Raw genomic sequence first — 10,575 nt, 5'->3', positions numbered from 1 at the left:
TCCAAGGGACTCTCAAGAGTCTTCTCCAACACCACAGTTCAAAAGCATCAATTCTTCGGTGCTCAGCTTTCTTCACAGTCCAACTCTCACATCATGACCACTGGAAAAACCATAGCCTTGACTAGACGGACCTTTGCTGGCAAAGTAATGTCTCTGCTTTTGAATATGCTATCTAGGTTGGTCATAACTTTCCTTCCCAGGAGTAAGAATCTTTTAATTTCATGACTGCAGTCACCATCTGCAGTGATTTTGGACCCCCCAAAATAAAATCTGACATTGTTTTCCCTGTTTCCCCATCTATTTCCCATGAAGAGATGCTAAGTGGTTAGAATTGGGTTGCTCTTCGATTGCCCACCAGAGGGTGAACAAACCCTTGCCCCTTAGGCTGTCACTGGCCAGGGTCTCTGGGCACGAAGGGGTACCTACCTGCATCTTGCTGGTTCTTCTCTTACCGAAGCAAAGGTGAGAAAACTACCAGCTAAACTGTTTGGGGTTTGGTGGATGAAGAGGAAGAAGGGGAAAATGCTACTGGGACTTGCACGGCCTCTAACTCATTGACACAAAGCCTGTTTTCATTGGCTTTCTAATTGTGGTAACATACACGTAACATGAACTTTACCGTTTTAACTATTTTAAAGTGGCATTCGTACTTTCACAGTGCACTGATCACTACTGTCTAGTTTCAGACCTTTTCATCACCCCAGAAAGAACTCCATGACTATTAAGCAGTTGCTCCCTGTACCCCACCCCCACCTTCCAATCCCTAGAAACCACTAATCTGCTTTCTCTATATATAGATTTGACTATTCTGGGTATTTCATGTAAATGGTCTCTGATCTCTGTTGTGGCTCAGATGGTAAAGAATCTGCCTGCAATTCAGGAGACACTGGTTTGATCCCTGGATCAGAAAGATCCCTTGGAGAAGGGAATGGCAACCCACTCCAGTATTCTTGCCTGGAGAATTCCATGGACAGAGGAACCTGGTAGACTATAGTCCATGGGGTCACAAGGAGTGACTGAAGAACACTTTCATCTTCATTCTGGGTATTTCATGTAAATGGCCTCATACAATATGGAGCTATTGTGTCTGTTTTTTTACTTAGTGTGATGTTTTCAAGGTTCATCTAAGTTGTAGCATGAATGTATCCTTCCTTTATTTTTATTGGTGACTGATACTCTAGTGCATGAATATACCACATCTTGCCTATCCATCCGTCTGTTGATGGACTTTTGGGTTGTTTGTACCTGTTGGCTATTGCGAATAATGCTGCTGTGAACACTGGTATACAAAAATCTGTTAGAGCCTCTGTTTTCAGTTCTTTTAGGTATATACCTAGGAGTGGCATTCCTGGGTCATATGGTAATTCTGTGTTTAAGTTAGTGGTTTTGGCTGCTCTGGGTCTTTGTTGCACAGTTCCTTGCTGCGCACAGCTGCTCCTTGCTGCGCACAGGCTTTCTCTAGTTGTGGTAAGCAGGCTCTCCTCTCTAGCTGTGGTGGGTGGGCGTCTCACTGTGGTGGCTTCTCTTGTTGCAGAGCACAGGCTCTAGGGTGCATGGGCTTTAGTAGTTGTGATACATGCATGGGCTTCATTGCCCTGTGGAATTTTAGTTCACCAACAAGGATGAAACCCACATCCCCTGCCTTGGAAGATAGGTTCTTTACCACCAGGCAAGTCCCCACTTGCATTCTTATCAGAAGTTGACAGTTCAACTCTTAGCATTCTCGTGTCTGTCCTGAGAGTGCCCAGAAAGCGCCCCTCCAGGCTGCTGCAGCCAAGTGGCCCCTGTTCCTACCGTCCTCCGTCTCCCTGCACTCCAACAGAAGGCTGTGTGGGGTTGTGCAAACCTAGTCTCAAACTGTTAACTCTAGCCCTTCCTTGCTGTGTGATCTTGAGCAAGTTATTCAAACTCTCAAAGCTTTAGCTCCCTTCAGTGTAAACCTCCCTCCTGGGTCAGCTCTGAGAGTGGGCTATGATGATGATGCAGAAAATGAACGTCTAGTGCCCAGCAGTGCTCTGGATTGTGATCCAGACCCTACGCCCCTTTTATGAACCCTCTTCTCCAGGGGCTGCCTCGCTGACCACTGGGGTCCTCTCACTGGCCTCTCTCAGGCTGGCAGACTGTCTGAAAGTGACAGATGTGGTCTTTTTTTTATTTTTGATCATTTTTTTTTTTTCAAAATAGGGGTCCTAGATGAGAGAACAAACAGCATGAGGGTGGAAACATGAAGTCTTGACAGGACAACTCTCTCTCTCTTTTTTAAAAATATTTAGTTATTTGGCTGCACCTGGCCTTAGTTGCAGCATGGGGGATCGTTTAGCCGCTGCATGTGAGATCTCGTTCCTGACCAGGGATCAAATCTGGGCCCCCTGCGTTGGGAGCTGGGAGCATCAAGTCTTAGCCACTGGACCACCAGGGAAGTCACCTAGGGATATACCTTAAATACAGGCATTATCTAGAAGACTGTCAGTTCAGTTTAGTCGCTCAGTTGTGTCCGACTCTTTGCAACCCCATGAATCGCAGCACGCCAGGCCTCCCTGTCCATCACCAACTCCTGGAGTTTACTCAGACTCATGTCCATTGAGTCAGTGATGCCATCCAGCCATCTCATCCTCTGTTGTCCCCTTCTCCTCCTGCCCCCAATCCCTCCCAGCATCAGACTCTTTTCCAATGAGTCAACTCTTTGCATGAGGTGGCCAAAGTACTGGAGTTTCAGCTTTAGCATCATTCCTTCCAAAGAAATCCCAGGGCTGATCTCCTTCAGAATGGACTGGTTGGATCTCCTTGCAGTCCATGGGACTCCCAAGAGCCTTCTCCAACACCACAGTTCAAAAGCATCAATTCTTTGGCACTCAGCTTTCTTCACAGTCCAACTCTCACATCCATACATGACCTCTGGAAAAACCATAGCTTGACTAGACCATAGGCAGCGGTAATAGTTTTGGAGACAAGGGCTGTGTTCATGAGTGGGAAGAGAGAAAGGGAGAGACAGAGAGCTTTGGATATTGGAAGTCAGGGGTGGTAAAAGATTTCTTTGTAAGCAGCAGCAATTTCAGGACTTACACTTCAAAAGAAGGAAGGCAAAAAGAAAAAACAGAACAGAAGTGAGTGTGTTCAGTGGGAGGGGTGGGCCATGACTGGAGGTGAACAAGGGGAGCAGAGCAGGAGAGGTCCAGGCTCGTCACCCCTTCCCTTCCTGCCAGAAAAGGACCCCCAAACAGAGGAATTTAGGCGGTGCCTCTCCAGTGGGGTCCCCAGACTGCCAGCAGCAGTGTCACCCTCACCCAGGAAGTTGCTAGAAATATCAGGTCTCAAACCCCACACCAGTTCAGTTCAGTCCCTCAGTTGTGTCCAACTCTTTGCCACCCCATGGACTGCAGCACACCAGGCTTCCCTGTCCATCACCAACTCCCAGAACTTACTCAAACTCATGTCCATTGAGTCAGTGATGCCATCCAACTATCTCATCCTCTGTCGTCCCCTTCTCCTCCCGCCTTCAATCTTTCCCAGTATCAGGGTCTTTTTAAGAGTCAGTTCTTTGCATCATGTGGCCAAAGAATTGGAGTTTCAGCTTCAGCATCAGTCTTTCCAATGAATATTCAGGCCTGATTTCCTTTAGGATGTGAAGAGAAGCGCAAGGCAAAGGAGAAAAGGAAAGATATACCCATTTGAATGCAGAGTTCCAAAGAATAGCAAGGCGAGATAAGAAAGCCTTCCTCTGCAATCCATGCAAAGAAATAGATGAAAACAGTAGAATGGGAAAGACTAGAGATCTCTTCAAGAAAATAAGAGATTACCAAGGGAACGTTTCATGCAAAGATGGGAACAATAAAGGACAGAAATGGTATGGACCTAACAGAAGCAGAAGATATTAAGAAGAGGTGTCAAGAATACAAAGAAGAACTATACAGAAAAGATCTTCATGACCCAGATAATCGCAATGGTGTGATCACTCACCTAGAGCCAGACCCCACCCCAGGGCCACAGAATCAGAATCTCCTGGGGTGGGCCCAGTGCTGGGTTTTAACAAGCCCTCCAGGTGTTGAGCACTCCAGTGTAAGAATCACTGGTGAGGCCTCCGCAGAGAAGAGTTCCCTGATCCTCACTTTCCGAGAGAGACTGGTGAGAGATGAGAGATGACAGGGCTGGCCTCCCCATGCCCAGGGGGTTCACCTGGAGATGAGAACGTGAAACTGCTTCCGGGTGTAGCTCCACCCAGCTCTCCATCTTTGCGCAAACACTCCCTCGCATGGGGTGCCCCGAACCCATCCCCTGAAAAATGTCTCACTGCACCTGGCCTCCTGCTGTGAATTTATTGGGCAGATCCCAGTCTTATCCCAGGACTCTTATCCCAGCCTTATCGGTAAAGGCAGCCCAGCTCTGTGGTGGGCGGTGGCCGAGGTCACGCCCGGTAACTGATGAGCCATCCAGGGCCCTACACCTGACCCAGGTTCTGACCCAGGGCTTAATCATCAATTAGTCTAAACTAGCAGCCTGCAGCACAAGGGGCAGTACCTGAATGAGGGAGGGGTGGATGAAGCTGGAGGAAGAGATTCCCATTACTAACCAGATGTGTGCAGTTCTCACCTCCTGTCTCCAGGGTCTGACCTGCCTACCGAGGTGAGTTGCGTGCTGTGAGGGACTGGTGAGTGCTCGTCTTGCTGGCAGGGTGAATCTCTGCTCTAGCATTTTGTGTTGAAGCTTGAGAAAGAGAGTTGCCTTTATTCCCAGTTCTGAGGGTGGAGCAGAGAAGGGAATTGGTGATGCTGACTCTTCCTTGGACACTTCAGAAAGCTTTGTCTTATTCTTAGCATGTAATCCTTCTCATCCATGAAATCCTGTCTAAATGGCTTCACTGCCTTTAAGCTTTACCCACATGTGGGCCTGGGCTCACGCCCGTCTCTCTCTGCGCATCCCCATCCCCCTGGCTGGGAAGGTGTGTGCTCTGCCCTTCCACCACCCTCAGGGCCAACCCAGACCTGGGGTCCCAGTTAAAGGAGACTGCTGCATGTCTTGGCAAATTTGCTGAATTATTTAAACAAGTAATTAAGAATTGGGCTTCCCTGGTGGTTCAGTGGTGGGAAATCTGCCTGCCAGTGCAGGAGACCTGGGTTTGATCCCTAGGTGGGGAAGATCCCCTGAAGAAGGAAATGACAACCCTCTCTAGTATTGTTGCCTGGAGAATCCCATGGACAGAGGAGCCAGGGGGGCTACAGTCCTTGGGGTCTTAGAGTTGGACACAAAGTAGCAATTAAACAATAACAACAAGTAAGAATCATGAGAACTTCAAATTGCCAGTTGGGGAAAGTGACAAAGAAAGGACCTGGTTGAGGGAAAAGGCTCATGGTCCAGCAATTTTAATTTACGTCTAAAGAGCCACAGGCATGCAAAATATATCCCGGGTTTTGCAGTGATATCCTCCTGCCATTCCTCTTCCTACTTGCCGATTTCTATTCCTAAGGGCAGCGCCCTTCCAAATTTCTTAAGTCTATACAAGCATATGCAAAGATAGGCTCTAATTTCCATCCTTTTACACCAAAGCTGTGCCTGATACACATTGAATCCACTCCCTCCCCATTAACTTCCCTTGGAATTTTCCACGTCCAGACAGCAGCGTCCTTGTTCCTTTTCACAGTTGTGTCACATTCCGCTTTACACAGATTACTGTGACTTATTTTACCATTCCCTTCGTATAGATTTTGGGTTTGTCCAGTCATTTATCACAAGCAATGCTATAATGCTTCTGTTTAGACATAGATTATTTAGCTTATATTTGAGGGCAACTTGAGGATAAATTGCTGAAAGTGGAACTGCTGGGGGTTAGGTAACTACATCGTGACAGTGGTGGATAGTACCCTCCTTCCTCTGATGGGAAGGAAGGAAGGAGACGGTGGAGAGCCAGACACAGAATTTGAACCTCTTCTCCATGCTTTCTAGCTGTTTGCTTACCCACTCAGAACCTCAGCGTTTAAAGCCTGTCACATGTGGCCCGCACAGGTGTGCGGATGAAATGGGACCAGCTATGTGAAGTATTTGATTCAGGGCCACAGGCACAGTGAGACCGCCAAGTGTCAGGAGGAGCTTCCCAAGGGCAGGCAGCCTGGGTACCCCATTGTGGTTTTCAAGGCATTGGTTCTAACTGGAAGATCCCGTCTTCAGCCCTGCCTGTCGTCTTGTCCCTGCAGCTTCTGATCTGTCCTGTCAGCGGAATACTGGGTCTCGCCTGGGACTTCTGGGGTTGGCTTTTGGGCAGACTGAAGGAAGGCATTTGGTCTGCCTTTAATCCTCAAAGCTCTGGTCCCTGGCACAGCCCTCAGATAAACGCACTATCTGCCATGTATTAAGTGTTTGCCACTAGCCTTGTATCATTCTGAGTATTCCACATGCATGTTTGCATTCAGTTCTCAGAATTAACTCCTAGGATGGGAAAGATTAAATCCCCACCAGCCAACCTCTTCATCCTTCTGCAGCCTTGCCCAAGGCTTGTTGCCTGACTGCTGAGTTCTTCCATGCTGTCCCCTCTAGGGGAGAGAGACCCCGTGACGTGTGTATGGTTTCCTGTGGCCTCATGTTTCTTTTACCCGGTGGATGAACCCTCACTTGAAAACACTATGCAATGGTCAAGAATCGGCCTGCCAGTGCAGGAGACACAAGAGATGCGGGTTTGATCCCTGGGTCAGAAAGATCCTGTGGAGTGGGAAATGGCACCCCATTATTCCAGTATTCTTGCCTGGAGAATCCCACAGACAGAGGAGCCTGGTGGGGTACAGTCCATGGGGTTGCAAAGAGTTGGACTCTACTGAGCACGCAAGTACAATCGTTGCTCAACAGTGTGTATGCGCTTAATGCCACTGACCTGATCTGTATGTTCAAATCGAAGGGCGAGTTTGATTTTAGAGGATAGGAAGTACAGTCTGTGTGTCTGGAAGGAAAAACAAAACACACACCTGGTACTATTATAACATCTCAAAGTGTCCAAGTGACGTTTCACCCTCAGCACCATCGCTGCCAACATTTAGTATCAAAAGTGAGTCTGTGACCAATTGTGAATCCTCTCTCTCAGAGGAGTATTCTCACAGTCTTCTCAATAGACCCCAAAGATCACATCCACATGTCAGCATCTCTTCTCTCTCTTGCTACAGGGGATCGGGACGAATTGGGGACTCAGGATCTGTGTGGCAAACTCATTCATTTCTCAAGCCCTGGAACCAGGTGGCTCAGGCACTTCATTGACCGAAAACCATGAGTGAAGAGAAGGAAGAGACCTTGTTCCACGTGCTCCCAATTTATGATGAGCCTGAAAAGAGGAGGGACATACCAGAGAGCCCTGATGCTTCCTCCCAGCCAGAGTACCATGCATGGTCTCAGCTGGGTGAGATGTGCGGTCCCCCGGAGCAGCCCCTGGGCTCCCCGAGGCAGCACGGCCCAGCTTATCAACAGATGACCTGTGCGAGTCCCCAGCAGCAGGCCCCCCAGGCCCTGGACGGATCTGAGCTGCCAGCCACTTGGCTCTCCAAGGCAGAATCCGAAGATGCAGCATTCGGTTTCAGGTAAGTCTCCCTTGAACCAGGCTGGCCTGGGGCGGTGAACTTTCTCAGGAGAGGGAGTCTCCACTCATCTCACTTCCTGTCTGTCTCCTCCCTGTGTCACAGCCCCCCACCAGGAGCGGAGTTTGGTAAGTCCTAGCTGGGATGGTGTGAGCAGGCAGGGTGCAGCCAGAGGCTGGGCTTCAGAGTGGGGGTATCCTGGGGTGTGAGAGCAGCCTTCTCCCTGGGTCCTGTGATGCTGTTGCTGCCAGACCCTACCTCTCTGAGCGGGTGGCCACTGGTCTCTCCCTGTAGGTGAGCCTTGTCCTTCGCCTGGTCCCAGTGAAGAAGTCTTGTCATTCCTCAGAGCAATTGTACGTGTCTTTTTTGTTTTTTAAACCTGGCATCTTTCCCTTCCTATTCCCCTCTCCCGCCCCAACAAGAAGTTAGTACGAGGAGGGTGAGGGCGTGGGGTGTGTCTGTACCCTCACTCTCTCCCCCATAGGTGGTGGGTGCATGGAGCCCCTGCTTCTTTGGACCCGGGCTGCCCTCCTTCTGTCACCAGTGTGTAGGGCCTCAGCTCTCAGGGTCGCATTTAGAGTGACATCCTCAGAGGGATTCTGAGCCAGGCTCTGCTGTCATCGCTGAACTCAGAAGTGTCTAAGATATGGCCTGTTTGTCAGAGAGGCCACCCTGGGCTGGTGCAAAAGGATGTCAGTGGTCTGGGGACCCCAGTTGAGGACACGGTCCTGCCTGGGGATCAGAGAGGAGCTGGTGGATGCAAGCTTAGGAACAGGCTGGCCCCTATCGATGAGAGCAGGTCAAGGCTATGACCCTTTCGTGGCTACCCCAGCCTCCCGTTCCAGATGACGTGGTGGTCAGGCAGAGGGCCCCACATAAGTCCTGGAAAGTTGGCCGACTCCGCCACGGGAAGAAAGTCTATGCAGTGGCCATCAGCGGCTCGACTCACCACGTGTACACGTGTGGCCATGGCTACATCAGAGTGTGGGATGAGAGTGCCCTGCATGCCTGGGACCAGGCACCCCAGGCCCAGCTCAACTTCCAGGTGAGGGGTCCTCCAGAAGGCTGGGGGAGCTCGGGGATGACCTCTGTCCTGACACTGAGAGCCCGTGCTTCCTAGAGACCATTTGAGAATATTGGCCCTTCCAACAGGACCGTGACAGCTGTGTCTTCACCTGCAAGCTGTTCCCCGATGAGCGGAGCCTGATCACGGGGGGTCTGTCCCAGAGCCTGACACTTTGGGACTTGGTGCCCACCCCCCGTGTCAGGGCACAGCTGGCCTCCACTGGCTCTGTGTGCTATTCCCTGGCTCTCTCTTCCAACGCCCAGATCTGTGTGGCTAGTTTCAAAGGATTTGTTGAAATTTGGGATTTGCAGAACCAAATCTTGATCAGGTATGACCCCAGGGGGTGGGGTGCAACAGTGAGGCTTTTGGGCTTGCCCTACCTCACTTCCTCCTTTGCAGTAAGACAAGGTGAGTCCGTGTGGAGGGCTGCGTATCTAGGGACTTCCTGGGCCCCAGACTTCTAAGGGTTCAACCAATGCACAAACCTCTGAGTTGTTTTCCCACCAGGAAGCATGAAGTCCCCATATACGGATCCCGGTGTGTGGACATCACGGGCAATAAATTCTGGACGGGAGGTGAAGACACCAAGCTATATTCCTGGGACCTGAGGAGCTACCAGAGGCTGCAGCAACATGATTTACGGCATGAGGTGCTCGCATGGCTACCATGGGTCTGAGTGTGGTCCCTGGGGCCCGGGAGCCGTGGGTGCCTGCAGAAGTGGGGGTGCGATGAATGATGGGCATGGCCTCTTTGAGTGCTGACCCCAAACCTCCTCCCCAACAGATCCTCAGCATTACCCATGACCCCAGTGAGGAGTGGTTGTTAGTAGGCTTGAGAATGAGTGACATCGTGATCGTGCACACACACCGGAAGGAAAAGTTTAAGGCTGTCCTACAGAAATACGCCTACCATCACAATCTCAAGTTTGCCTCTTGTGGTGAGTGAGCAGGCCGGGGACACCTCTGGGTGCCCCGTCACCTGATAAGCTGTCTGCTCATCTGGGGAGTCTGGGCCCAACCGCTTTTCAGACTGTTTAGTTCCCCCCTCTTTGGCCCCAGAACTGGCTGGACCAAGGTCTCGGGCCACCTTCCCATTGCCTTCACCTCTGCTTTCTCCCACCACCAGTTTTTCTCCCCTGCTGGCATGGCTAGGTTTTCTTCTTTCTTCCTCTTCTTCTCATTATCACTTATTTCTTTGGCTGTGCCAGGCCTTAGTTGCGCCAGGCAAGCTCTTAGTTGCAGCATGTGGGATCTATCTAGTTCCTTGACCTGGGATGGAATCTGGGCCCCCTGTGTTGGGAGTGCAGAGTCTTAGCCACTGGACCACCAGGGAAGTCTCTTTCCTCCCTTCTTTCTCTGCTCGTTCCCTCTGCTTCTCTGACTTTGTCTGTAATGGTAGCTTCCTACACAGAACCACAGCCCATAGACAGAGGAGGAACGAAGCCCCATGTGATCGTCCTGATGTCCAGGGACTCTCCCCGGGATCCTGGGTGTGGCAGGAGGGAGCAGACTGAAGATGGAATGATTTGGGTCATGTCTCTGAGTTTTATAGATGGGGGAAGCTGAGGCAGAGAAAGAGTGGTTCCTTCCCTGGTCTCGTTGGGAGCAGAGCTGGGGCTGGAAGGCAGGCGTGGTCTTTGGCCCCTCCATCTGTCTTTTCTCTGCCAGGGAGCTTTCTTGTGGCCACGATGAATGAGACGATCCGCTGCATAGCTGCACCTTCTCTGCATAAATTGTTTCAGGTACTGGGTGGAGGGGTGTTCAAACCCAGGTACTTGGAGCTCACAAACCCCAGACCCCAGATGGTGGGGTCCCAGAGACAGTGCTGGAGAGTACCTCTGAGATGGCAACCAGGGCCATTGAGTACATCAAGGGGAATGAAGACTCAAGGCCCTGGGAACTCCTGGGCTCCACCTTGAGCCCCGAACTGAGTCTGGCCTCTGGACCAAGCCTCAGGTCCACA

The 10,575-nt window shown here is 50.7% G+C and overlaps 1 protein-coding gene across 1 annotated transcript in view; it reads left to right on the top strand.

The window, feature by feature from the left end:
• The first annotated feature begins 7,242 nt into the window (after positions 1-7,242).
• LOC104996742 (transducin-like enhancer protein 2) overlaps positions 7,243-10,575 on the top strand; it is a 3,605-nt gene continuing 272 nt past the window's right edge. The window contains exons 1-7 of the mRNA XM_010851104.1: positions 7,243-7,550; positions 7,653-7,675; positions 8,393-8,592; positions 8,700-8,941; positions 9,121-9,262; positions 9,397-9,550; positions 10,281-10,354. Coding sequence (XP_010849406.1) covers positions 7,243-7,550; positions 7,653-7,675; positions 8,393-8,592; positions 8,700-8,941; positions 9,121-9,262; positions 9,397-9,550; positions 10,281-10,354 — 1,143 coding nt within the window. The remainder of the gene's footprint in view (positions 7,551-7,652; positions 7,676-8,392; positions 8,593-8,699; positions 8,942-9,120; positions 9,263-9,396; positions 9,551-10,280; positions 10,355-10,575) is intronic.

The sequence above is a fragment of the Bison bison genome, unplaced genomic scaffold, assembly GCF_000754665.1.
Source record: "Bison bison bison isolate TAMUID 2011002044 unplaced genomic scaffold, Bison_UMD1.0 scf7180017864297, whole genome shotgun sequence".
Taxonomy (NCBI): Eukaryota; Metazoa; Chordata; class Mammalia; order Artiodactyla; family Bovidae; genus Bison; species Bison bison.
This window is presented reverse-complemented; position numbering and strand designations above follow the sequence as displayed.